This window comes from Anguilla rostrata, chromosome 5 (genome assembly GCF_018555375.3).
Source record: "Anguilla rostrata isolate EN2019 chromosome 5, ASM1855537v3, whole genome shotgun sequence".
In the NCBI taxonomy this organism is placed as follows: domain Eukaryota; kingdom Metazoa; phylum Chordata; class Actinopteri; order Anguilliformes; family Anguillidae; genus Anguilla; species Anguilla rostrata.
Window position 1 is genome coordinate 49852743 of NC_057937.1, and position 27944 is coordinate 49880686.

The window sequence follows — 27944 nt, forward strand, 5'->3', positions numbered from 1 at the left end:
TAGTGTTCCAACAGCAATGTGAAATACTTTCTTTCTGCCACTGTGAATCAAATATATAGTGCAAATGTACTTTCTGAATTGGAACAGTTTGTTATGCAAGACAGCCTAATGTACTACATTACGGTGTCCTTTTTTGTGTTGCACTTGTGATCTCACACAGCACTTAACATTACGCTGTTCTTTTTTGTGTAGCACTTGTGATCGCACAAGGCACTTTACATTACGCTGTTCTCTTTTGTGTTGCGCTTGTGATCTCACACAGCAGTTAATTTGGCGTTCTGCTCTTCTGTTCAGGAGGTTATGGCGGAAAGCAGCATGAATGGAGAGCAGAGTTGTCATGTGGAACAGTCAGACCCCGAGGCCTGCAGGGCCCAGGCAGCAGAAAGCCCCCCGTCTGAGACGGGAGCCCACCAGAGGGTCCCGTCTTTGTCCAAAAGCTCCACCACAGTGCTGTCCAGTGAGGCTGGCCTCAGCTGCCCAGAGCCAGGCCAGCTTCTTGAAAACCATGACAGTAAGACAAACAAGTTTCATAGATTTTCTTTTAATGAAACCAATATTTATTGGAAAAATGTGTACTGAGTTACACCAAGCTTTTTTAGTTCTCATGCTCTCAGGTCAGTAATGCAATAATCAATGCAGTTGGCATTGATTAATGTGCAAATGAAAGATATTACAAATTGAGTTGTGCTTTTCGGATGCATTTGAAATTATTTTTGTATTAGGCTTCCGCACCCCAAAAAATCATTTAGACATGTTATTTATTAGATGTAAAGAAAGTGACACTATAATTTTTCAATGCATATTTAGCTTGCCATTTATTTTCATTATGTTCTTAAGTTTGTGCATAATGATTCAGTGGTTGGAGACGTAACTGTTTGGTGTACGTAGTCTTGAGGCCTACTACAGATTCTACCCTGTTGTTGACACACCTGAGAAACATGTCAATTCAGCAAGTTTATGTTTTTGCCAAAGGGGACCAGTCTGACACCCGTGAGCGGGAAAATGGTTTTGAGGAAGATGCACATTCTGCAAATGGGTTTTCAGAGGGACACCTGCTCGACATCATGTTCGAGGCATGCGACACAATGGGCAAAGGTGGAGTCTTTTGTGGTGTGAGGGGATGAAATAAAATACAGAAATTTTTTACGGTCTCAGATTTAACACCTGAGTGTTGTTGCATCCCCAGGAGAGGTTCTGGCCTCCAGAGTTATGCAGTACCTCCAGGACATGACAGCCCAGACCCCTGACCAGGGCAAGCTGACCGCCCTGTACAACATGCTGGACCCCAATCGGCAGGATCGAGCCGTGACCCGGGAGACCTTCCACTCCACCATGAGAGTGTGGATCGCCCAGTGTTGCCAGACAAGGTGAGACCTCCTCGCCCAGCTAAACCTGCCTGGGTACTGACATACCTGTACATCTCTACTTATTTTATTTCATTATCAACTGAGAACTCAGGTCTCAGAAGGGAATACATAGTAATGTACAGCTAATCAGATGTAGGCATACTGTGTGATGAGGTGCCTAGATTAAGCCTTGACACAGTCGATAACAAAGTGGCATGGTATTTTAAATGAATTCTAGTGAATCAGGACCTTGGTTTAACATCTCATCTGAACGATGGCAGCTTGACATGCTATTCAACTCCAGTGCTCTTGGAGATAACACAGCACATTGTATTCACAGTGTTACCCTGCTGCCAAAATACAGAATTGTCCTTCAAAAATTATTGAGCCTTCAACCTTTTGTATTGTTTCACTGATTCCCCTGAGTAAGCTCCACAGCAATAACGGAGAAAAAAAAACTAGCTGCATACATTATTTTGTAAATAGGAGTGTTTGCACATCATGAGCTTTTCTGCACAAATGCTTATGAGCACTAACTGTTTGTATGGAAGTGTATTCATCTGTGGTTCTGCAGCATTAAATTTACCCAAGCATCTTTTAATCTCTGACCGTCGTCAGAAGTGAACAAATGGACCATTCACTGAGCATGCAAGAGGACTACTACTCAACGCAGGAATCTCACCTCACCACAGCTCCTATAAATGGTGAGTTTCTTTCTCGGGTGAGGACATGAAAGGGTGTGTTTCAGATACTAGTGCAATGGCACCTCTAATTTTGTTCTGCTACAAGGGAATTTCTCAACTCTCGAGACTGAGACTGATGCTGAGACTGAAGCCCAGGCTGAGACAGAGGCTCTGACCGAGGTGGAATTTCCAGAGTGTGGAGATGGGTGTTACTGGTCAGTGAATCACATTTGTTCACTGAGAGGAATCATGCTAAACTTCTTCTTCAGTGTACATTAGGACTGTGTAACTGTATTATTGCTATGCAATTATTATTTGCTAATAAATCTGGAAAGTGTGTCATGGGTGTGGGCACTAGTACTGGTTGATATGGTAGAGAATACAAACAGTAGCTAAGCATGTGCAGTGGACCCGCATCACATGACCAATGCCGCTAGCACATAACTGGTTTTTATCCAATTAAAATGCCCTGACCGGGGCACATGCTCCTCCCCCTGGCCGGCCTCAGCGAATGGAAGGATCTGTTAGGCACGGTGGCGGAGCTGAGGCACACGCATCGGCAGCTGAGTGAGCAGAACGCGAACCTGCTGAGGAGTGTGGCACAGAGTGAGGACACTAACCTGCAGCTTACCCTGGAGATCGCCGAGCTCAAGGCCAAGCTGGGCAGGTAACGCACTGCGCAAGCTCAGGGGAGAGCTTTCCCATCGTCCACCGTAGTCTGAAGACGCATCTCTTCAGACTGTACCTGGACTAACTATCACTGCTCTGCAGGGCACTCCCAATCTAGGATCACTTATCACTTGTACCCTTCTACCTTGTTCCTGTAGCACTTTAATGTTACACACATACCTCCATCCAGCACTTATATTTCACTTGTGTAGTTATCTTGATGTTGTAGCTTGTTGTCATGCCTCCTAGTTTGACTTAACATTACTTTCTGACCTAGCCTGTGCTTACTGTGTGAACTGGACTTACTGTGTTCATGGCTATGAATAACTGTTACATAATGAGTATTGTACCTTATCGGACCTGTGTTTTGTAGTTGTTCCAATGAGCTTCGGTATGCACTTATTGTACGTCATGTAAATGTAATGTAATGGAAGAGTCAGGGATGTCTGCTCTAGACTGTATTAAGAACTATAAGCCTATGTGAACTGAGTGACCCATTCTCACCAGCATTCATATGTATTGTTGGATTCATCTGTTTGTATGTTCCTTTGTTCTTATGTTTGTAGGTACTTTATGTTCTTATATTTGTATGTACTTGTGTTCTTCTGTTCCTGTGGCGTGCTGCCATTGGGCCATCAGTGCGCAGCGTGCAGCAGTCAGAGCCAGGTCCCTGCTGGAGGAGCTGGACGAGGCCAGACGGGCCCTGAAAGAGAGCCAGGAGAAATGGGCTCAGGCCCAGGCCAGGGTCTGCAGGCTGGTACGAGCTCTGAGTCTTCGGGAATCAGTCAGGAGTTAAAGGGAAATGTCTGCGGGGGGGGGGGTCATACATTACCTGATGAGGTTTCAAGACATCATGAGTTGGCCGAGTTCACTGATTCTAACCAATTATTGCATTTTGTTGTATACAGAAAAATACATTCTTTGGTCAAAAACAAGTCACCGATTTACCTTTGTAACTCCACCCTTTATGATGCTCACTCTTCTTCTGCTATATAAGGCTTTTACAGTTAGACTTTTGAGAGGTGGAACGTTGCATATGAAGTGCAGCCTAACTATAGGACTGCAGTTTCAAATCCAGTTGGTGCATCGCTCATGTGTCCAAATGAAACTTCCTCAGAAAACCTGTATAACCCGTATAAGTGGGTAACATGAGAAATAAAAATAACTGAGGGATTTGCAAAGAAAATCGATTGAATATCATTACATTACAAAAGGACTGCTCAGGAGAGGATTTTAGCCAGTGATTTTGAATGATCAGCTTAGAAAGTACTTAAGCAGTCTTATAAAAAAATTAACTCATCATGGGGTATTTTCATTGCAGACAAAAGAAAATGAAAACTCAAAAGCTCATATCAAACTGATTGAAGATGCGGTAAGGAGAAACGATTCTAGCATGTATGCTCATCTTCACATCTTATATTCTGTGCTTATACATCACTGACCCATAATGTATACATAGCTTCTTCCAAGTTATGTAAAACTGTCATCCCCCAAAAAGGATTTTGAAATGATCCCTGGTGTTGGTGTAATGAGGGAATGTTGTGTCAGCAGAATGAAAAGCTCTCCCAAGAGAGGACTTGTGCGGAAGGCCGTGTCGGCAAACTGATGAGGATGAATGCTGAAATAAGGGTGAGAAGAGTTTAGCTTGCAGCGATGGAATGTACCTACTAACCTGAATACCATGTGGCTTTGCAAACTGGGTGAAAAATTAAAAAACTAAAAACCATAACACTGCCCAAATGACCTAAAAATCATAAAACCATCCCATTTTGATTGTGTGCAGGAAGAGCTTGATGAAACGCTGGTCTTACTAGCTGAAAAAGATAATAGCATCTCCAAGGTGAGAAATATATAAGCATGTGCAGTATGTAGAGCCTGTCTCCAACTTTCTGGCTAAAACTGAAGATTTTTATGTGTATTTGAAATGTTTCTATTTCAAATTATTTACAGTAAAATGTTGTTCTTTGTTTCTGTTAAAGAAAACCACATTCATCAATGAGCTAAAAATCTCCCATATGGACAACCTGAGAATAATTGAGGTATTAGCGCTCAACATTATCAAAATCATGCAAATAAGTGTGAAATGTTTACCCATGGTGCACCACTGTTATGGCAAGAGAGTCCTATTTTGAAAACAGATACATTTTTGCATTCATAAACATTTTTGCATTCAGAACACTTCAATTAATAAAATCATTCTGCTGTGGTATTGGAAAGACATGGTTGCTCACTGGATTTACTGCTGCTCTGTCTTTATTTTGAAAGGGAATGCAGCTGGAGTTGATGCGGTTGCAGGAGAATTCACAACAGGAACTCCTGAGGTAGACAGTTCATGGTCTCCATATATTGTCCATCCTGAGCTATTGACATGTAAAGAGAATACATTTAAGCACATCATACTCATTCCAACCATTGATATCCACTAATGTAGTAGTGGCACCGGTTCGTCTCCACCGTGTGACCTGCAGGGATTGTATTTCAATGGTTATCCTCCAGGGGCCCCCATGGGCACTCTAACAGCACACTCAAGTGACTATCGCGACCTCTAGCTGGTGGAGGACTGAAGTGCCATGTGAGAAAACAAGGGGAGACAAACTGGTGGCCCTAGTAATAAGACCTAACCTTAGAATATTTGTAGACGTCCAACAAATGTAATTTATTTTCACTTTATTTGGTTACTTTCAGACATAACTGGTACTGCTCAGTGGCTTCAACCATATTTTCTGCCATCTAGAGGTGAAAAATCATTACTGCAGTTCAGTCAGTGAAGACTACTGCTACTCACGCTTACCGGTGAAGAGAACACACACGCCTGGGTTGTGTAACTACTCAGCCCAGGTGCTTAAAGGTGTGTTCCTCTCCACAGTATGGGGCTGAGACTGAGAGCACGTGCTGAGTGAGCGAGTTTGAAATTTTTGTTTGTCAGAAGCACAGAAGACAAAGGGAAAGAAAATGCCACTGAAGCTGTTTATTTGTTTTTGTGTTGATGTAGCTTCGCTGTCTCATTCGCTCCATGTGGAAAAGGATGTTGCAAACTGCTGCATCTCCCTCCCATGGAATGTGATGATGATAATAATAATAATTATAATTATAATAATAATAATAGGGTTTATTTGTTTCTTATACAATTAAACAATCAATATATAAAGTGTTATAAAACAGTCACATACAAGATGTAGTACATACAATCCAAAAGACGATGCAAAAAATAAATAAATACAATGAGGTAACGAGGCAAGGGCAGATGGTTAGTCAATAGAATAGAAAGCAAGTATGATGCCAAAACCTGAGCAGGCTTGTCTGCGGGGCAGGCCTCTCCCATGCCTTTTCTGACCTATTCTTCTCATGTCTAGATGTTTCCCTGGTAACAGTTTTTGTTTTGTGTTTTGAGCAGCCTGAGAATAGTTGTCTGTGACATCACCACAAAGACACCAGCTAGTGCTCTGAGCCTGTGGATGACTCATGTGTCCAGTCTGTTATGGACAGGTTTGACAGGTGTGCAGCTGGCCGTCAGAGTTCCCTCACAGGACATCACCCTACCCCCCCTCAAAACCCATCTCTGCAGTCTGAAATCCAGGAGATGCAGGAGGTCTGGTGAAATTCTTGCACAGCCACACAAGCCACATATTTGTTTTGTGTGCTTTACCTGTCGTACACTTTTCTTAATGTAACACCTCCAACACAAACTTCTGAGGCGGCCCGTGGCATAAACACTCTATGCGGTTGTTTAGGGCCACAACCTAGGGCGGGCCACACGACCACAGGGGGGGGTGCGCACACGATCCAATGTTTATCTAAGGTAAATAATTACGTTATTCATCCCCTATGGCGGAACTAGCAGTATTAATTTGTAATGGAATGACAACAGAACATTTCATAACAGCCCCCCCCCCCGTTCGAACGCTGTTTAGGGCCACCAAAATCCTAGGGCTGGCCCTGGGCGGCTAAGATGCTGCATGTGCATATTTTCTGAAAATTCAAATGAGGTTTTAAACTAAACCACAGAAACATTCATAAACAAGCTTGTTACTCATGTATTTTTGTAACTGTACCTATGTCGGTGCAATTAGCAACAGCCATTTCAACAGGTTTACCATTGCAATGCAGTCCGTCCATCATAACCATAACTTGTAGGACAACGTACCTGGCAGTGTTGGGGAGTAGTTTTAACTAACAAAATTGATATTTTGCAGCTGTTTGCTGGTCGTTCAACTAAATTCAAATCTGTGTAGTGGTTGCAGTGGTAAATTACTCTTTTTTTACCATTTTGAGGTGTAGTACAGGAACTACCAACTACTTTTGGCTTGTTTAGCTACTGTACATCAGGGGTGTCAAAATATTATTCGAAAAGGGCCGGAGTGGGTGCTTATTTTTGTTTTAGCCCAACACTACTACACCTGACACTACTTATCGGTGTCTTGATTGAAGACCACATTTGGGGTTAAAGTGCTGAGCTAAAGCAAAAACCTTTACCCACATCGGCCCCTTTTGGTTAAGACTGGACACCCCTGAGCTACATCATTCTCACGCTTTCCAGAGAGAGAATATGGAGGGGGCGAACAGTCCGATCTGCGGAATCTTACCTCAGGACATCCAGAAAGAGGACTTTCAGCAGGTTCTACACAAGATCAAGTCCTTGGAGTTTGTCCCACTCTTCCACAGACAGCACAGCGAGACGGTGAGAATCTAGAAGCACAAACCGCAGACAGATTAGCAGCTTTGAGTGCAGAGATCTTCGTATCTAACATTGCTTGCCTATAGTTGTGCTAGCTCGTATTTGTCCAGCCTTGAAGGAGGACCTATAGTCTGGAATGTCTCTTTTGTCTGGCCCTCCAGCCTTGAAGGAGGACTTATAGTCTGGAGTGTCTCTTTTGTCTGGCCCTGTTAATCAGTGGTTCTAACCACAGAGGTTGTCTTTCAAGCATGTAGCACATTATCAGGCACATATTACGTTATCCTTTGGCCAAAATCAGAGCAGCAACATATTTGAGAAACAATAGTGTAGAGTACTGCCACCTGCATTGGTCACTTTCATTATATTGTGTTAGTCTGTGGCATTCAAATGGTTTGTATCATACATAAATGAATAGTTTATATCTCCTCTTTATAAGGTATTATGAGAGGAGATATTGTTTAACTTTACTTAATTTTATTCAGGATGCCCATGTGGGCAGTGCTGTTCATGTACTTGAGAAAGCCTTCCTCCAGTCCCAGCAACAGCAGGCAAGCACCAAGCAACAGCTTGCAAATGTGTATGTGAGTTTTTACTGCACCAAGTATGTCTGTGAGTTTTTACCTCTCATCTCCGTGTCTATCACAGGCCTCAGCCATTAGCCACTGAATCATTCCAGCATATTAATTGATATTACAGAACTGAGATTTAGCTTTCATGTTTGCAAGTAAATGAATGCCTCTCTGTTTTCAGCCTTCTGTTGGAGAAAGTGCATGTAGGGTTAACGGGCATACATTAATCAAAGTGCAGGATACTGATGTGGTGACAGCACAGGAAGTTGCTACCATGGGAAGGCCTGAAAGCCAGGTGGTATTTTCCAGGGAGAGGGACCTGGCGCTGCAGACGACCCTGCGAGAGGAGGTGGAGGGGAGACTGGAGGAGGCATTAAGGCAGGCCCAGGAGGCCAAAAAGATGGCCACAGTCAACTGGTGGAGGGCCCTTAAGATGGAGGAGGGCAGGACTAAAGCCCAAAAGGAGGCATCTCAGGCCAACTACGCCTGTGACGAGACTGAAGAGAAGCTGCGACAGGCTGGGGCGACCATCCAGGAGCTGCAGGACCAGGTTCGCCACCTGCAGGCAGCACTGAGAACTGCCTCGCAGCAATGTGTGAGCTCCGGTGAGCAGAGGGATGCGGCCGTCTCCACAGATCCTGTGGAGGAGGCGGGTGGATGTTTGGCAGCGGGGCTGGCCTGGGGGAGAGACCTGGAGGCAGAGAAAGCGATGGACGCGTGGAGGAGGGTGGAGGCAACGGCGAGCCAGGCGGCAAAGGCCGCGGACTTGCTCCACCTGAGCAAGGGGAGGCTCCACCAGGCCCGGAAAAGAGTAGAGGCTGCCACCGAGAGGGTGGAACAGGCCCTGAGCAGGGCTGCCGATGCCGAGGCCCAGCTCAACGAGCTGAAGGCCAAAATCTCCAAAAAGCTAGAGGTATATGCACCTTCCCTTTAAATGTTCTCCATGGACCTTCCCTGCTTGAATAAAGGATACAAAACTGGTGGTATCTGACAGTAATGATCACTCACCTTTAGGCCCAATCGGTAACGTTATCAGCAGTGGCTGATTTGAATGGCGCCAGAGACTGGTATGGAAATGTGGGATCTACATAGCCACACTGCACTTGTTTTTTTAAAAGCATACTATGCAGGAAGGGCGGCATGGTGGTGTAGTGGGGAGCCTGGGCCTTTCTGTGTGTCTGCATGTTCTCCCTGTCTCTGCATGGGTTTCCTCCGGGTATTCTGGTTTCCTCCCGCAGTCCAAAGACATGCAGGTGGGCTAATTGGAGACTCTAATAGAGCTCAACAGTGACCGCCCACTTTTTGAATGGCTCCGGTTCCGGAAGTGAATTTCCCATTCATTTACTCCATTGACGTTTCAGAAAAGCCTTATATAAAGAGTTGTAAGCCTGGAACCAAGCCACCCAACTACCAGATGAATTGTGACCATAAAACATTTGATTCGGAGCAAAAAAAAAAAAAATTGGAAAACGGAAAAAAAGGCAAAGGTACAGGACTGTGTACATAATTACATCTGGTAGTTGGTTGGCTTGGTTCCAGGCTTAAAACTCTTTATATAAGGCTTTTCTGAAATGTCAATGGAGTAAATTAATGGGAAGCATTCACTGTTGAGCTCTATATAATATATATTATTGATGGTAAACGGATGGATGGATTTTTTAGCCTCGTGTTTTCAATCAAAGAAGTCTCGTCCTCCGTCTTCAACCCCACCCACTCACCCCCAGGTACCCCACCTAGTCTAACACATAAACTCTTGAAACTACCGGTAAATATCTCCCATCAATTACTCAGACCAGACAGGATCCGGACAAGTACAAATAATTAGAAAACCTGACATTACGGTCAAAAACCGGACGTCTGGCAACCCTAGCTGGATAGCTAGAGGTACCATTACTTACACGTCCAACAGAAAACAAGCCAACTCTGTGTCACTTTTCATTGCCTTGGTGAACTTCAGCTGACGCCACCAAGGAAAAGCAATTCCAAGGTTAACTCTAGTTCTTGAACGAGTTCTTGCACAAGTCCCCATTATCTGGGCTATTGCAGCAGCTAGCTAGCTAGCTGATCCCAAACCACAGGCTCAGTAGCCGCACCCACCCCTCCCCACACAGAAAAAGAGCGCCACACCCAGAAACGTCCCAAACACATTTTAGAATATCAAATACAGGTAAAGGTGCACAAATCTGGTGAAAGTGCATGACAGAGATTGCCAGTGCATCATAGATAGGCCTTAGCATGGTAATTTTATAATATTTCCAGGATACAAATCCTGCATAGTATGCTTTTAAAGAATGATTTAGGTCAACAGAAAACAACCGGGTAATGCGATGGGACGGGATGTGAATACACTGGCAACATAAACCACTATTTGCATAGCCACAGCTCCTCTGACCAACTCTTTCCTCTTCAGTCAACTATCAGCTCGGGTCTTTTTTTTTTTTCAAAAAATACTACATTTTTGCAATGATGGCTAACCTGTATATTTTTAAACAGTAAATGCAGTATTGCTTTATGGAAATGTGCTGCCATTTTTGTCAGTTGCCGTGTTCAAGGCTGGCTGATGAACTAACACTTTCCATGTTGTTCACAAGCCCACAGATCCCAGTCAGTCGACTGATCTGGGAACAGAGGGTACAGTCTCCAGTCACAGCAGTACAGAGAGACCCACAAGCCCCACTGCACTGGAGTCAGTGAGCCAGTCATCCCAGGCCACTCCAAGTCACCCACCAAACATCCCTTCAGGTACTGTCCAATGGCCGCAAACACCTTTGTATTAGTCACAAACATCTTAAAGAGACTTCAGACAGCTGATTTAACAAGTGTAAAACAGCTTGACTAGAGCAGCTTATGGTCCTGTTTGCTGCTGTGCCTTTAACTTCCTGTTATGTCCACAGGGACCGCTGTAGCCTGCAGGCTATGGATCCGGTCCAAACCCCAATTTCTCTCTTTCTCTTTCGCTCTCTCTCTCCCTCCCTCTCCCTCGTTCACTTGATTTGTGATCAAGCTCGGTTGACTTAAAGATCAGCTATCAGCAGCTCTTTGCTTTTCTGTAGTATTACAGAGGAAGAGCTGGTGCTTAACTCTTATTTAAATAAGCTTGCTTATTTCATACAACACTATTAACATCAGGTTGCATACTATGATAAAAAATAATGGTGAATCCTACCTGTGCCATCCTCCACCCAAACACAAGCCGAGCATGTGGAAAATCTTACATCTACATTTGCATGGTATAGCAGCATTATTTATTTCACAGGAAAGCTGCAGTCCTGTCATCTCTGTGGTGTTATAGCACCCCTTCAAATCTTTTGGCTGCATAAGGCATTGGATCAGTCACAATTATAGATATAGTTGTTGACTTCAGGCTTGTTGCTTGTAGTGGCAAGTTTCTATTTGGTTTTACCAAATTTCGTCAGGATCTTTCACAATCTGTGCAATGTTCTTTTTTGAAAAAACAAGCAGAACCCATGCATGGTGCAAGTTTTTGGGTGTTGGTCAGTGTGGCAATAGGAAAGCCCAAAAGTAGCTCTCAAACTTCCGCACTACATTGCGTGAGGCTGGTGTCAAAGAGTGCAAAGTCCCCACCAGTATTTGAATATGTGGCCAGTTCATACAGTGTCTTTGTTGAAACCTCTTATAAATAGTTCCTACTGCTGAACTGGCTTTACTGACTTAATTATCTTTCACTCTAATTTGCACATTGACACTGAAGGTTCCATATGAAACAGAAAAAAATGTGTGTGTGTGTGTGTCTATGTGTGTGTGTTTGTGTGTGTGTGTGTGTGAGAGAGAGAGAGTGTGTGTGTGTGTATGTGTGCAATGTGTGTGCATGCTTGTGTGTGTAACTGGCTTGGTAAGATGCTGAGGACATGCTTCTTAGCACAGCACAATGGATGCTGCTTTTATTAGCTGCCAAAATGCAAATGATACAAAGAGGAAGCTGAGAGGGCCGACTGGGTTTCTGTAGAGGATCTGCACCATGCGCACATGGTTGCCTGGTTATCGTTGCCCTTAGATATGCAAAGAGGGTGAAAGAGGTGCCGTTGCCCTCTCCAAATGTATGCAGGGCCCTTGTCTGCTGTCTGCATTGCCCTCTGAAATCGTCTTATGTCTTTGGATTTCAGAAGCTGCTGATTTACATGGCTAGTGGACCTCATGCAAATTCACTCTGTCTCTCCGCTTTTACGTCTTGCTTCCAACAGGTGAGATCATTTGTCTGACTACAGGAAGAGGTGACAGCTGCGTTGAGGTAAGCCCAGAACAGGTTTTTTTTTTTTTTTTTTTTTTTAAACCTTGCCTTGTTTTATGATGCGAGTTAGATGAAAACACATAGAACCTGAAGAAGTATATTACAGAAAAGCAATGGAAGCTTTTATAAGAAAGCAGTTGATGTGTATTAAAGAAGCTTCAATGTACTTTGCTTGTATTTTGCAACAAATTCATTTTTAATATCAATCCAAATACTATGAAGCCCTACTCAATAGCCCAGACATGTAATTACTTGCAAGTATCTAAGCCCAGGCATTTGGTGGAGACCGTCATTTACTGTTTCTCATTTAAAAAATCTAGACTGCTGGTATTGCAACTGCTAATGTTTCGACGAGGTTATTATCACATTAATGCAAGTTCGATTATCGATATGGATAATCAGTATTATAAAATACAAGGAGAACTGAAAAGGCGTTTATTAAAGTAAACGACTAGCCTACGAGTGGTGTATTTATCCACACCTGCAGACATCTATAGCCGGCAGTAGACTATCAAGTGAAACAGCTCTTTTAACGCGTGCGTCTTGTCTGTCTTGATAGTTGGGACTGTGGGATATTTATAAACCCTTTTTGTTTCGCAGTTCCCTGGAAGTCTGTTGCCTCGCTGCAGCTCCACTTCCAAATAAGATGTAAAATGTAATCCATAGCATCTCGTTTAAATTTGAAATAAAATAGTCTCAGGCATTGTCTGTGGTACCGCCAAACTGGGAACTTCTTGTGAACGATCTACTTAGGCTGCCGCAATTAACTGCGCTGACGAGATTTTAATTAACATATTTACCCTACCTGGGTGACATATTTACCCTACCTGGATATTTTTGAAGATCTGTGGTTATTTCCATTTTGTTCTGTTTTTCATTTTTATTCCTGATTATATACCTATATTTTGAATCAAATGTAAAGGAACTGTAAACTACATCTCATAAAAAACACGTTTTCACCGTACAAAAATGCCAAGTTACTCAAAAGTATTGATATCAAAATGACGCCAAGTTACGGTACTACAAACAATATAGGCTGTCTTGCCTCATCGAAATTAAATAAGATGTATTCCAAAGCAATGCTACCCAATATTTCCTCAGTTCTTTCAAGTCACTTACAAGGCAAGGCAAGATAGCCTATATTGTTTGTAGTACCGTAACTTGGCGTCATTTTGATATCAGTACTTTTGAATAACTTGGCATTTTTGTACGTTGAAAACGTGTTTTTTATGAGATATCATTTCCTTTTGCAAAGCGTTTTATTATGAGTGTGGGAAATGCGAAGTGACCCTGAAAGAAACGGTTGTGGATTATGGCTGTCCTTGTGTGATTTTGTACAGTCTGATGAGCGTGTACTGTTTAGCAGTTTCGGTTTGCTATATATGTAAAACAGTGGCTGTGACAAAGCGTGCGGTGGCGTAAATGTGAACGCAACAGAAACGCAGGTGAAATATGGCCAGTGTATGTACTCACGGATTTGACGGCCATCCAACAAGCCTTGATTGAGAAAAGAATCAGCAAGCCCGCAGAATTAGAGCTGCCTAGGTCGCAGCTTGTGTACCCTGCTGTCCTGCTCCATTGTCTATTATTTCGTGGAGGTGCACTTTTAGTGTTTGTAAGGTTTGTAAGGCATTTTGATAGGCTTATCTGCAGGTGGGAATCCTGTTCGCTGTTTTGCTAAGCTAGAACCGGAAAACTTGATAGTGGAGAATAGGAGCAGACGCATATGTCCCAGTAGGCTTTGCATATGAGAAAATAACAACAGTGTGAGAGAAATTAGGATGAAATGATGAAATAGCGTAGTTGAAACAATATGTTTTTAGCAGAATGGGCATGTAGGTGAAGGTTGGCATGATCACAGACTATAGTGCGGAGTAAATAAAGTGACCATGAGCGAGCTTAGTTTCTTTATGGAAGGGTATATGTAACAGTCGGTATAAAGCATTAGCTGTTAAAGTGGAGGGTTAAGTAACATGTGACATCTATTGCACTAATGTGCTTTTCTCATGTTCAGTACTAGTTGTTATACTTATGAGTGACTCATGGTTTTAAATGTAATGTTTTAATGGGGAGTTGCAGAACGTACATACGTAGTAATTGTTTGTATGTAGCTAGATAGAGAACAGGGCGAGGTAACATGAATGTAGAAACGTGGCGTTTGCTGATAAGAAGGTTTTGTACGGTAGCCAAGTGAAGAAATATAGTTAGTAGAAATGGCACAGTGGTGAACTGGTGTAACTTTTTAATAAAAGGAATACATTTGCCGTCATGAAATGCATATGAGTGGCTGTGAGTGAGTTTTGGTAAAGAAAATATAAAAGCGTAAGAAAACGTTAGTGTAAAAGAGAAAATTATCTGCCTGAGGGCGAGGCGGGATTCAATCCTTCAACCGGAGGTTTACCAGTCTGTGACTTTGTTAGTGCAGCACCATGACATAGCTATGCAATGCGCGAAATGTCATTAGCAAAATCCCCTTAGTTTGGGGCTTTATTGTGTGGACATGTGAAAGTTGTTTATGAAATCTGTCTGTTGAAATGGGGTCAGAATGTACAGAATTGAATGTTTTTAAGGGCTGAGTGTCTGTGGCTGTTGTGGTTATTTCTGTGGGGAACCCTGAAAAGTGTCAAACTCTCGGTGCTGTATAGGTATGGGGCATGCCCCGGCCAAGGCGTAACTTGGCGTGATGGCATACCTGCCATCCCAATCCCAATCCCAATATATGCAGATGCTCGAAACCTGCAACTGGGAATCTAATATCTCTTTTGATGCAGTGAAGATAAATTAGAAAGAAATCGCTGGCATTTTTTTTTTTTTTTTTTTTGGCACGGCTGGTGCTCGTTACCTCAATCCGATCTGGGCACTGAACACCCAGAATGTGGATTAGCTTTAATCTTCAGGGTTAGCACTGAGCTGTCAGTCCATTTTCAACACCGGCACGGGCGCAAAGTGAAGGATGGCTGGTGTGAAGTTTTGTTTTTAGCTTTTGGTGTGGTCGGAGCGTGAAGATACTTCCTGTCGAAATAAAAGAGAAGCGTGATATAGCAAGACATTTTCCTGGTAGTACACATTTCACAGTAAACAGTAAACTGAGTTTATAAACTGGGGGTGACCTTATTTATGTTGTATTTGTCTACAAAATTTGTCATAGGGAAGACATAGATGATGTGGTCTGATTTGTCCCTATTGTCATCAGTTGGTTGTCCTTTGCAATTGTCTTGCAACAGTCTTTTATTTTTTGTTGTCCCAATTCTGATGTTAAAAATCAGGACATTGCAAAACATTTTAAAATAATCTTCCATTACTGAAATTCAGAGGACCAGACTCAAAATGTCACCAAACTCTCCATTATTTTTATGTCTTATAATACACACAAATGTTCGAAACTTGGGCTGTGAGCATTAATGTTTTTTCCAAGGATGTCTTTTCAGGTACATTTGCTAGTGTCCATATGTTTAGCACTCGTTAGCTTGGTGAGATCCTACAGCTACACTCTTATGAACAGTCATGCACTTTCAGATATATGTGGACTGTCAGGTCAAAGGTCATATGAGAGTAGATTTGTGTGTGTCACATCTGCTTGGACAAAAGCAATTGTACACAAGTGTGTCTCCACATGCCTTGAGAGTAGGTAGGGGTCATCACCAGTTCCCTCATCCTTGACTAACATAAACATCAGACTCCAGATTGGTCACAGCCTGACTAATTCCATGCAAGTTGATTCAGTTTATTTCTGTACGAAGACAAATGGCTTATTAGTAATGAACAACTGCCATATTTCACACATAACTTTGTCAGTTATTCGACTTGCATGACATAAGCCAGTCGTTTAAAAACTGGTGGGACCCCTTGGTGTTTGGAGAGAGCTGAGCTGAGTTACGCCATTAATATGAAAATAAACAGCATACTTTATATTGTACACATTGCGTTAGCATCCACATCCCTCAAATGAAACAGATGCTTTATACATGCGTTTGATTTGACAGAATTAAAACATTTAAATGCATACTCATCTGCAACTTAATAAGAAGTGGGTCATAGAAAATGTATGTTCTCATTAAGTAGTTCCTAGGCTCCAGATTTGGGACCGTGTAGTGTTAGCCATGGCCTGCCTGAGGAGCTGTGCATAAGTCAGAGTGAAGAAGTGGTCTTTGGAGTTATGGGGCTCAGGGAGAATGTTTACGTGCCGTGTCGAGATGGCTGAGGTCGGGGCCAACCCTCATGACGGATGGGCAGGAGATCCTAAGAAGCTCCTCTCAATCGTAAAAACACCCCCCACCCCACCCCACCACCCAACAGAGCAGCGGTCTTGGGCCCAGGAAACCTCAGAATAACTGCCAGACACAAATAGGAAATGGGAGGGGGTGTGGGGGGAGAACAAGGGGAGAAAAGAGGGATTTACAGGGAAGGGGGGATCTCAGAGGACGTGATCACTCTTCTCCGGGCGCGAGGCAAGCCGGGGACTGTGAGCATGGAGAGCAGCAGCACAGCCTGATGAAACGTTGCCCTTAAATGGTAAAAGCTCCCAGGAGTGAAGGGGAGGCAGGCGGAGGAGAGAGGGGAAAAAAAGGAAAAGAAGGAGAGGAGAAAAGGGAGAAAAGGGACTCTGGTTCATTTGGGCTTTTGGTGGAAATCTCCCAACCAGTGGAATATAGGAACACTGTGACACTGCAGGGCAGGTGTGCCATACACCCTCACCAGAGCTTCAGGTAGGGTAATTAGGGTTTGGTGGAGAGGGTGGGTGGGTTATTCACTGCTGTTATTTTTATCCCAGCTCACGGATGAAATGTTGATTGAGTCCCAAGTGTGTGTGTGTTTGTGTGTGTGTGTGTGTGGGCTGTGTTATCACCTTGAAGGCCATTATATCTGTGTACAAGTGTCAAAGGGTTAGTTATTCATTTGTAGCCCAGGATACACTGAGCTGTAATACTGCTTCGTACACCAAAAGCCAATTTTTTGTCAAGCATTTGTACCGATTGTAAAATAAGCAGCCATTCTTCTGCAACAGGATATTATGTGTAGGATTGTGAAGTTTTTCCTGCCTCCTGATACCTGTTCACAGCTCTCCTGTGAAGGGAAACTATTTGACTATTGACGTATCGCACTGATATTGTTTTTTATGACGGCAAAGCTTCTTTGTGAAAAGGTCTTCCGGCTCTGTCTCTATCATCTCTCCTCCATCTCCGACCTCTCTCTCACCCTTCTCACACTCTCTCCATCCTGTTGTCTCACACAGGGGCAGTATAAATGCCACTCTCCAGCTCTGTTCTGTACGCTCTGTGCTTCATACAACCAAATTTTAAACAACTCTGACTAGCCACGGAAGCGCTTACATAACAGAGTAAAGGGGCAAAGTAGTGGGGGGGGGATGCAAGAGGCTAGAGCGATCACTTTCTCATGAAAATGCAAAGGCTTTGTCGTGAATGAACCCTCGGCCCCTCCAGCGGCGATGGGGTCACCCGCCGTCCCCTCCGGATTTGTTCTCCTCTGTGAGCTGACCCCCACATTTGATGAAATGCCAGAATGCTTAAAATAGCTCTAGCAAAAGAGTAGTCTCCCACACAGCTTCCCTAATGTATTTGCCCAACAGGAAACAATCTGGGTGATTCAATTATACTGCAACATGTCTGGTTGTCGCAGTTCGCTGTGTATCTGTTTGATACAGCTGTTCTGCTTACCCTGTGCCTGACCTGTACAGAGCGGGTTTTCAGGTGCGTTTGAATGCAGGACAGTGGCTAGTCTCTTTCCATACTCATTTCTCAGCAGTTCTACAACACACTAGCAACACTCATCAGAATGTTTATAACACAGCAATGCCGTGACCATGTTTATGTGTACAGATTATTTTTTCCTTTGTATTTCTTTTAGTACTGCTTTCATTTTTAACTGTCTTCTTTCTCTTTTCATTCATACAGTATTTCTTTTATATTTTAATTATTAAAAGTTTTCATGGGGCTCATGTGTTGTTCTGTCTGTACAGCCAAGTGGCAGTCTGACAGTGCGTGTGCTGTGCTTACCACATGCTCAAGGCAAGGCCTTGTAGCCCAGACATCACAGGTTCAAGCCTAGGCTGTGTCTTTACTGTGAAGATTAAGAGTGATTGGCTCTTTCCCACCAGGACTAAGATTTGTGTACAAGGCCTGTGTGCCTGAAATTACTGCTGAATATCTCTACTCTACTGCTGCATATCACTGCCCAACCCTGCTTATCAGGTGCATATGGGAGAGTTGTCCCTCTTCTGCAATTCTCAGATACACACTCGGGGTTGTCCGGCTGACTGGAGAATCCACAATGAGAGAATAAGGGAGAAAAGGAACATGTTTGCAAGAGAAGTAGTCATAAGGGGCAGTAAAGGATTGCCAGTTGATTGTGGCTCATATAATTGCAGGGGATTTGCTGGCCTGGCCTTTGTCTAGGGCTGAATATGGCAGAGTGGACATCCGTATCCTATTCATATCCTTGGCCATTATTGTTCTGTGCCAGGCAGTGCCAGGCCATGCATGAGGCCTGATTTAGCACCATGTGGGTGATGGCGAGTGGATCCCTGTCTGTGACGTAGCAAGAAGGCGAAGCTTCCTAAACACTCCTCTCAGGGATATAAATATCCAAACCTTGTAAATGTTCATTCTGAAAAGGAGGGGTATTCAGACCCCCCCCCCCCTTCTGAATGATATAATTAATGGAAAGGGATTGCAGGAAAACAACCCATTGGGATTCCGTTGGTCATGTCCTGAATTGGATAGAAAAGCAGAACAGCCCTGGGTTGGCTGAGGTGAGTCTGCTTGTGGGCGCGATGCCTGTAGATGGGCTGCATTCTGAAGATCCTGAAGTACAGAGTGGGTGGAGCCTGTTACCTTGACAGCAATCCCAAGATTAGAATCACACACAACTGCAAAGTATATGTAAGTGACCTCTTAAATTTCTGGTAGATTTTCTGGTAGCCTTGTGATATTGCAATGTGTGTAATCTGGTCTTCATGTATCCCATGATGATGAACAGGAAGTGGAGGGGTGTGATTTCTCTGATTGGCTTTGAAGTGCTTATGTTCTCCCCTGAAAATGTCAGTTACTGCTGTGGTTTGCCCCAGTCGTGTGATCAGGTGTGATCCCATGAGTTTACTGTAGATCCTAGTCCTGTCTCCACAAGTGTCAGTACAGTGAATTGTAGTGACCACTGGAGATAAACACTATAAATAAGTTTTATACCTTTTAAAATAATAATATTACTGAGGACTTCTGGAAAGTTTGGGTTAACTTTTTATGGCTATGGAATACATATTTCAAAAAGACCATAATACAGACACAGCGTGTAAACTGGTGAACTCTTTTTACAAAGTCCCCTGGTAAAATTCAGCCATCTATGCTCCTGGCTACAGTATTGGGTTATCCTGCCAAAACCAAAGCCTTTCAGAAACTTGCTGTCCAATGTAGTCAAATGTCTCCCCAAGACTATTATTAGCATATATCGTTTTTGCTGGTCTAAGCCTAATTTTGGTAAGGGGGTTACTTTCCTTATTTGGTAATGGGGACTACCCCTCTTTAACCAATGGCATTAAACTAATGCATATGATCGTATGGACGATGATGATGATGATGATGATGATGATTGTTATTATTTAGTAGTAGCGGGGGTAGTAATATCAATAGTCACAGTAGTGTTACATTATGTCAAGTTTTATGTAAAGAAAGAATAGTGGTAAGCAGAACATTTTTCAAGCGGTTTCTGTGGTCTCTGCATGACGGTCTCTGCATCCTGGTTCACTAAGCCCACAGGATCTGAATTCCACTGAATGTGCCTCAAATAAAATGAGAGATCTTACTCAACAAAGGCCTTTTATGGTGGTGTCTGTATCTTCTGGTAAGAATTGGCCATTGCGCTCCCTCTACCTGCGAGGCACGAGGAAACTCTGTCTATAAAATATGGCCATTTATGGATGCCGTTCTGACTGTCATATCACCCTACCTGGCGGTTCCCCTCTCATCAGCTAAAAGACGCCTCTGTAAAGACAAGCTGGTACTTGTATGGTGATGGCGAAAGCAACTGTGTAACACTCTCTTGTAACTTATCTTGGTCCATGGCTTATATAATGGGAGATTAATATGCTGTTTTTCTTTTGGTCAGGACGATAGCACCTCTGGGACATCTTGCCTTACTGACACGCCAACGCAAGCCCAGGTCCTGTCTGGCAGCAGCGAATCACAGCCAAACAGCACAGACAATGACAGCACAGGACCTCATGTGTTAGGTAATGAAAACTTTACAGCCAAGATACACACATGCATTAGCCCTACATCGTTAGTCTCATTAACCCCAGCTACCATGTCTCAATGCGTTCTATCTTCTATTCTCAGCACCTGCAAGGACACAGACAGCGCTCTTGGAAACCTGGGCCCAGGACACCACCAACCCGGCACCAGGAAAGCAACACCTGGAGACACGCCCTGCGTCCGATCAGAAGAATGCTCCGGAGAGCCACACCCCCGAGCACACAACAGGGTAACGTTCACATTCACGTTGATTTCCACAATCACGCCGACGTTCACATTGACAGTCACATTCATACACACACGCGCACATTCTTTCAGCGTTCACCAGACAGGAATCTCCAGTGTTTATAAGAGGGAGCCATTTTCTCACACACACACAGTGGGCTCGGCGCAATCTGAAACTGTGCAGAAAGCTCTGTGTTTACATCGTCCCGCGCCTGGCCCAGCACTCCGCGGCTAGCAGCACTCCTACTGGTCCGGAGCGCTTCAGTGTCTGCGCACTGCTGAAGTTGTGCCTTTAACACTCAGACTTCTCACACGTCTGCTGTGTCAGGAAATGGCTCTGCTGAAGAAGCTTTCAGTCATTCTTACACATGTATGCATCGTAATCCTGCTGGACTTTCTCTAACTTACGTTTTTTTATGTTTTATTGTCCTGTGAATGTCTTTAACTGAATACTATCCAGGAATCTGACTGGTCCAAGATCAGAGGTTCCAGCCTGCAATGACAGCTGTCAGTCAGAGCCAGTAGACGATGGGAGGAGCCAGGCCGTGCTGACTGAGAACCCCACTGCTGCTGTGGTACTGACGGTGAGTCCACATACTGCATGCTCATGCTGTATGCATTGTAAACCCAAGGACCAGCCTGTTCACCCAGAAATACTGCCTTCTTAGAAGCCATTCCTTGCAAAATGTTGGCAGTAAAAGAACATGGAAGCACATGGAACGGAACATGGAATGTTTTAAATATTTGCAGTAGAAACTGTTTAGATTTAGGTTTTTCTTAGACCAGGGAATGTTTTTTGTAGTTTTAATGTAGGCAGGAAGCCATTATAAAAAATACAGCATATTAAATAATATAAGTAATAATCATTGTAGTCATCATCACCATCATCATCATTATTATCATCCAGATAAAATCAGGGAGCAAAAGAAAAAAGTGGACAGGCATTGTTAAAAAATTACCTTGATTGTGATTGTATGAGAGCAATACAATGACAAATACAAGGAGGGACTGAGGGGGGGGGGGGTCTCACAGAGGGATAGGAATGGAATGGAAGAAAGGTGAGGGGGTGGGGAGGGGGGCCTGGAAAACAGGCAGCAGTAGTGATGATTACATCAGCGGAAGGAGATTCCAGTGAGCGCACAGCCCCCCCACCCCCCCATACCAAGTTGTGTTTTTCAATGATGACTTGCCTGATAAGACCGGTTCTCCATCAGGGGGATTATTTACACTATGGGAGATATGGTGACACTTTCCCAGTGTGTCTGTTACCCATCTCTTTCTGGAGTTGTACAAACATTCTATCTGGCATACATTAAAGATTAAAAAGGGTAGACCGAATACCAAACAGATCTTTGTCGAAATCCAAGTATATCCCCTCCACCGTGTATAGCTGCTTATGACGTTTTTGTGATAGTGTTTTTACATATAAGATAACAACCATAATTTATTGGAGTCTACACTGGAAGCATCCATTCTCTCTGTAGTCCTGCCTTCCTTCCTGGTTTTGGGTCTGTCTTTTGCAAAAAAAAATAAAAAAATTTTTGCTCATGCAAAAGGCACAGATGTGACATGGACACATTTCCTGTTATTTCCAGAATACCAGTTTTCGATTATCTGAATAATCGGTTGGCTAGTAATCTCAGTTTTCTCTTAATTGTCACAAATTGTAGAATTCTGTTTCTTGTCAACAAGTTAGAGAATGTGGTGAGCTAAAACACAAAAATGGAGTTGAATTTAGCCAAATCAATCAGGTATAGGCTACAGATAAAAGGTAAATCTTCCATTATCTCAAAGCAAAGGGCAAATGTCAATGCTTTCTCATGATACGCAGGACAGATTAAAGACATTTTTTTTAAATTGAAATTTTACAGCCTCAATACACAGTACCTTGAATTCAGCCAGGGTAGCCTGCTTTTATATACAACACTGCGGATGTGACACAATGTTATATAAAGAAAAAATATAATTCCAAATGTAAATGTCGGCATACTAGCAATGTCAGTTGCTGGTTAAATACCCTGGGGACCCCCCCCCCATCCCATGACCTATGATGTGATTACGTAATGTTGGCTGTCCAATTCCAACAGATTTTTTTTCACCATAGTCTGAGACCACCCACCTAGGTACAAAAGTGTCCCAGATCTCTTGTGCTTTTTACAGTTCCATCGAATGTGGTGTGGAACTCTACAGGCAAACGTGCATTCAAAAAGAGATGTTTCTCTTTATTCTTTACAAAGAAATGTTGTGTTGAATGTTCCTTTTCCTTAATCTACATTGCATTGTGGATTTTTTTTCATGGTCTAAATATACTGCAAGTGGATTTGTTGCAAAAAAATGATACCTACTTTTCCCTGCATGTCACTTGAGTTTAGCTACCTTGGATCTGTGTAGCATAGCTGTAGTGACAGTATCCATGCCGTAGGAGAATCATTCATCCCGCCTTTGGATTTTACAGCATTACCTCATCTTTAGATTCTCATCTTCCTCCTCTGTCTTTCATAGGCTGAGGCAGTGGCTAATTTTGTTCAGATTCTGTGCGAGCGAGGAGTAGCTTACGTCTACGCATTCCAATCAAATAAGCCTAAATTTAGCTGATGGAAAAACATATTCACAGTCTCCCAGCCTAACCCCACTTATTCCCCCGCCATTTTTAGGAGAGGTCTGTTTGTCAGGTCTGCTTGGCCAAATAGTTTCAGGCTGAAGGTCACAGAGCTGTTGACCCCTTTTCTGTAGCCAAAAGAGCTTGAGCAAAATGCCCGGTGCAGTGCTTTCATTCAAGCATTCCTGAATCGTGCGTAAGCCTTCGTTACCCCTGCACAGCATCTTCATTAATATGTGTAATCATGTTTATGTTGAGCCGGGATTATCATCTGAGGATTGACCTGAAATCAAATGACATGAAATGTTAATTCACATTTGAGAGTGTTTATTACATGTATTATAACATCATGCCATATGAATGATTTTTGAAGATGTTATATACATGTTAATTAAACCTGTATTCAGGACGTCTTTAGGGATATGTTCCATGTGGAAAGTTGTGACCATTTTTTCTTTTGTTTTCTTCTGCCAAACATGATTTGGTGTGGAAGTACACTGGTGGGCAGGCTTAGACATGACATTGTAGAACCTCAGTCCTCTACCGACAATGACCTAAGAACCAGGACTGAAGGACTGTAAGCCAGCACAGGTTCAGAATCTCTTACTCATAAAACTGTTCCAGCAATACAAGGCCTACCTTGCCATGACTGCAGGAGTCTGGCTGATCATCTATGGGTCTCTTTCTTAAGTGCATTTTGATTTAATCAATGGAGTTTGTGTTAGTGTGACTATCAGGGGCCACGTGTCTGGAATCTTCTTTATTACAGTTGCAGTCCTGAGCCTGGTGGCGTTTTGTGTACCTGGTGTTGTTATCCCCTGCTTTGATCCTTCCTAATTGATTATTGGCTCTTGCTGTTGAGTCATTTTCTTCTTCTTCACTGAAGTCATCTTTTTTTTTTTCTTGCTGCACCAGAAAAAAAGTTTTCTTTTTACTACCTGAGGGCTTATGGTGTCTGCAGTCTGGCTGCATCAGCTGCATAGTAACTGTGGCTGCTCTATGCCTGTTTTAGTGTTGTTCATATTCCTCCTGGTGCATGTGTGGTGTTCAATGTGTCAAGCAATATTGGGCCTGTGACTCATTCACAGGCCCAAGAGCATCTGCCAGATGAAGAGATTGTAATTAATAAATGTTGTCCTCTTAGCCCCATGAGCAGTGAAAGAGATAAGGAGCTGGAACATGGAGGAAATCAGATTATACAATCCAACCCTGCAGACAGTCTGAATAACCTGCATTACAGCCATTCATAGGCAGATGTGTCAGTAGCCAGATACAAAGTATCACCTGTCTCCTTAAGTGACGACTTAAGAATGTGTGTGTGTGTGTGTGTGTGTGTGTGTGTGTGTGTTTGTGTGTGTGTGCTGTTGTTCTAGGCAGAAGAAGACCCCATTGAACAGTGTGCCACCCTAAGAGAGCGCGATTTGCTGACTCAGGCAGGTATCCCAACCCGGAGCCCCGCCCCTTTCATTGCCACCCAGGCCAAATCTGTCTTTCGTCGACCGCCCACCATGCCCACCCTCCCTGAGGAAGAGGAAGACTCTCCTGAAGACCTCGACAGTGCCAACAGCTCACCTATCACTGTGAGTGGTGTACCTTTCACTTACATCCTACTCTCCTTTACTCTCCTCTCATCTCAGTTCATACACAGCCATTTTCACTCTGTTGCGACATTCACCACAAGTGAGCCTAAAGCAGCGTCTAGGCTTGCAAGCGTAGCAGCCTTTATGCAGGAAACGGACGCCCCACTCAAGAAGGCAGTATACACCAAAAGACGTACGAAAAAGAACCACCGGTGAACATAACGTAGAACACTGCTGTTGGTATTTTCAATATGGACTCCATGTTCTTTGTTTTGGTAAATGGTAAATGGACTGCATTTATATAGCACTTTTATCCAAAGCGCTTTACAATTGATTTGAAAAAAAATTTGAATTCTTATGTCACAGCAAATCTGTGGGATAAGACACCACTTCCTGAAATCTTCTGTATCCCATCTAGACATGACCTACTATGACAGGACAGTACAGTGATGAGATGAACGGGAAAATAAAGTGGGAACACCGCGCCATAGAAACTCAAAACTGCATCTTCTTCTTCATCTCTTGTTCAAAACGCATCGTTTCGAACAAAAAGTTTGGTTTAGTTTTGAGTATACTGGCGCCTTTAATGCTCTCTGAGCAGAACTTTGGCAGGGGCAACCCACAGGAAGCTCTTATATTCATTACTGTTATCTTCTTTCCATCTGGGAAGTCTCTTGCACTGCAGAATGTTGAGTATTAATTCAATTCTACCCGAGGTCATTTAACTTCAAAAGTAATAAAATGTGTCCTAGCAGAGTAAAGCATCCTCTATAACAATTTATTTAGCACTGAACATTTTGTTCTGTGGAGCTTAGTAAATCCAATTGCCTGTTTACTCAAAGAACTGCTTAAAATGTGATCTTTTAGATAAAGTTAGCGTAATGGCATTGTGATCTTGCCTGTCCTTGTTACGTCAGCGCACATGCATGCAAGCGGTAGTGCCGTCGTCGTGGTCAGGGCCGCTTCGGACAGCGCATCCACTCTCACCTGAGGTCCTGGCTCCACGTTTACGGGGTGGCCTCTCCTCAGATTTCTCCTTGCCATACCTCCATTAATCCTGCCTGAAATGTTTATTGAACAATGTGAGCATTCACATTGTGGTCTGCCCTAAAGTACGTTTTAAGAGCCTTTTCATGTCAAACAGCTCAGTCCGGCACACCTCTCAGATGCACTGATAGAGGAGCTTTAGCATATCCTGGGTAAAAGAGTACAACACTGTCAAGTAACTGGCTAGGTAGGTCAAAGTAGTATGTGCTTTATCTGGCTGAAAGAATAGGCTTTGCCAAGAGACATCAAAGGGTTTTCAAATGAGTTACTCTCACAAGATCGCACAAGGTCTTCCAATTCTATGCATCAGAGAGAATGAGGTCAATGAACTGTGATTTAGTGTATTTTTATATTTCGCGATGAAAAGCGCATTGATATATTTTCAAACAGAAATGTGCAACGTACTTAATGTGTTATTTACAATGTATTAAATTGTTGAGACACTGGATAGCTTTGTCTGTTGGAAATCGTATAAATGAAGCAGAAGATATGTCTGGCCATATGTCATATGTATACATTGCCAGTTTTTCCTTTTTGCAAGTGTCTCACGTGAGACAGAGATTCGGTGTGTTTTATGTAAGTTCCTCTGTTCCGCTGGCTGTTCGGAGGCATTTTTGAGGAAGAGCCGGCACGGAATGGAGACTGCTCAGCTGGAACATATTTGTAGCAGCTCCTCGATCCCCGGCTGATCAGAGAATACTCAGTAGCCTCCTGAAATAACTTCAGCAACACAAGCGACCCCTATTTATTTATTTTTCCTAAAAAGTGCTTTGAAAAAATATGTTTTTCGTCTGTGCTCACATAGTCACAGCTCCTTTAAATGACAGTAAATCTGGGCATTCAAAGGGAATCGACTCCTTGGAGTCTCTGTTCCATGACCTTTGACCCCTGACTAACATTACCAGAAAAGAAAACAAACTTGACTTTTGATTTCCCCACACCAGAGAATATTTTTTCACATTAAGTCATGTACATTAGTTGCATACTTTGCCTGTACATTGCATGTAGTCGTATATACAAAGTCCAGGAGTTTTTTTTACTGTAACAGATGACACATGGTATTTTGGTATTTATTCAGGTTGAGAAATGGAAATGTTGGAATTCTGACCGGCGTGTTTTGCCTTGTTTTGTCAGCAGTGCACACCTGTTGGAAATACAGCGGTAACCATGGCATTCCCTGCGCCGTCTATTGTCTTCCCAAGACAAGATGATTTTGGCAACCAAGACCCCAGACCCCTTGAGCAGGCCAGGTAGGCTAATCCTGCTGAACTGAGGGGATGGCGCTGTTCATTTTGCTGCCTTTATTCTGCTATATATTCAGTTACAGTACACTGCCATTAAAGCTTCAGTGGAATGGCCAACATAGTTTTTGTAATGTAATTATACTGTTTTATAGTTTTTAAAAAAAAACAACATAGCCTTGCCAGTTACAGGACTTTAACTGTGCAGGTTGAATACATGTTTTGCTTAAGGAAGACTGATCGGTTCTGGGGAACTATGACTAAGCCTGCTTATACACGGCATGAGCAGGTTGTTTTGAAACTGGCTGATGCCCCTCACATTGATAGATTTTAAATGGTTCCAGGGCTGTGGTATTTAAGGAAGCAGGATTAATGACTTCTGTAAATATTTGAGAAGAACACTTACTGGCTTACTGATTTCACAGAAACCAAGCTTGTGTAATGCTAGCCTCCTCACCACCGTGACTCATCTAGTATCGTAAAGCTGTCCCTGAGTTAGTTTGTTTGTGTGTTCGCCCATAATTCATGTCCTTGTGACCAATGGAGTTAGGTCACCTTTTTAGAGATCCAATTCTTATTAGGGCTGAAGGATGGTAAGGGTTTTTTAGTTAAAAGATTTGAGGAGATTAAATTAGGATATTTCAATGTAAATTCATATCATTAGGAAAAAATTGAAGCTTTCTCATACCTTTTTGCATATCATTAGAACATAAACTGAAACTCATGGGATATTATTTGGTTTGCTTTCAGACCCTGTTAATGGAATCAAGCCAGTTAACCAATTTTCTATGTACTAG

The 27944-nt window shown here is 43.0% G+C and overlaps 1 protein-coding gene and 1 long non-coding RNA gene across 7 annotated transcripts in view; one reads left to right on the forward strand and one right to left on the reverse strand.

Annotated features, from left to right (window-relative positions):
• Positions 1-294: 294 nt before the first annotated feature.
• Positions 295-27944, forward strand: part of mrvi1 (murine retrovirus integration site 1 homolog) — a 40615-nt gene continuing 12965 nt past the window's right edge. For 3 of the 6 annotated variants that reach the window (XM_064336881.1, XM_064336884.1, XM_064336885.1), the window contains exons 1-23: positions 295-511; positions 973-1095; positions 1187-1367; positions 1965-2050; positions 2136-2244; positions 2538-2696; positions 3338-3455; positions 4020-4070; positions 4247-4327; positions 4482-4538; positions 4678-4737; positions 4964-5019; positions 6185-6287; positions 7236-7376; positions 7856-7950; positions 8252-8855; positions 10534-10684; positions 12145-12191; positions 20310-20433; positions 20540-20684; positions 21141-21264; positions 24653-24859; positions 27041-27156. In XM_064336881.1, coding sequence (XP_064192951.1) covers positions 301-511; positions 973-1095; positions 1187-1367; positions 1965-2050; positions 2136-2244; positions 2538-2696; positions 3338-3455; positions 4020-4070; positions 4247-4327; positions 4482-4538; positions 4678-4737; positions 4964-5019; positions 6185-6287; positions 7236-7376; positions 7856-7950; positions 8252-8855; positions 10534-10684; positions 12145-12191; positions 20310-20433; positions 20540-20684; positions 21141-21264; positions 24653-24859; positions 27041-27156 — 3149 coding nt within the window. In that variant the 5' untranslated portion in view covers positions 295-300. The remainder of the gene's footprint in view (positions 512-972; positions 1096-1186; positions 1368-1964; positions 2051-2135; positions 2245-2537; positions 2697-3337; positions 3456-4019; positions 4071-4246; positions 4328-4481; positions 4539-4677; positions 4738-4963; positions 5020-6184; positions 6288-7235; positions 7377-7855; positions 7951-8251; positions 8856-10533; positions 10685-12144; positions 12192-20309; positions 20434-20539; positions 20685-21140; positions 21265-24652; positions 24860-27040; positions 27157-27944) is intronic. The other 3 variants (XM_064336882.1, XM_064336886.1, XM_064336883.1) reach the window with 2 other exon arrangements.
• Positions 4930-11327, reverse strand: LOC135255554 (uncharacterized). The gene is made up of 2 exons (XR_010330185.1): positions 11109-11327; positions 4930-7384 (listed from the first exon to the last, which is right to left on the reverse strand). It is a non-coding gene; the product is annotated as an uncharacterized LOC135255554 (long non-coding RNA).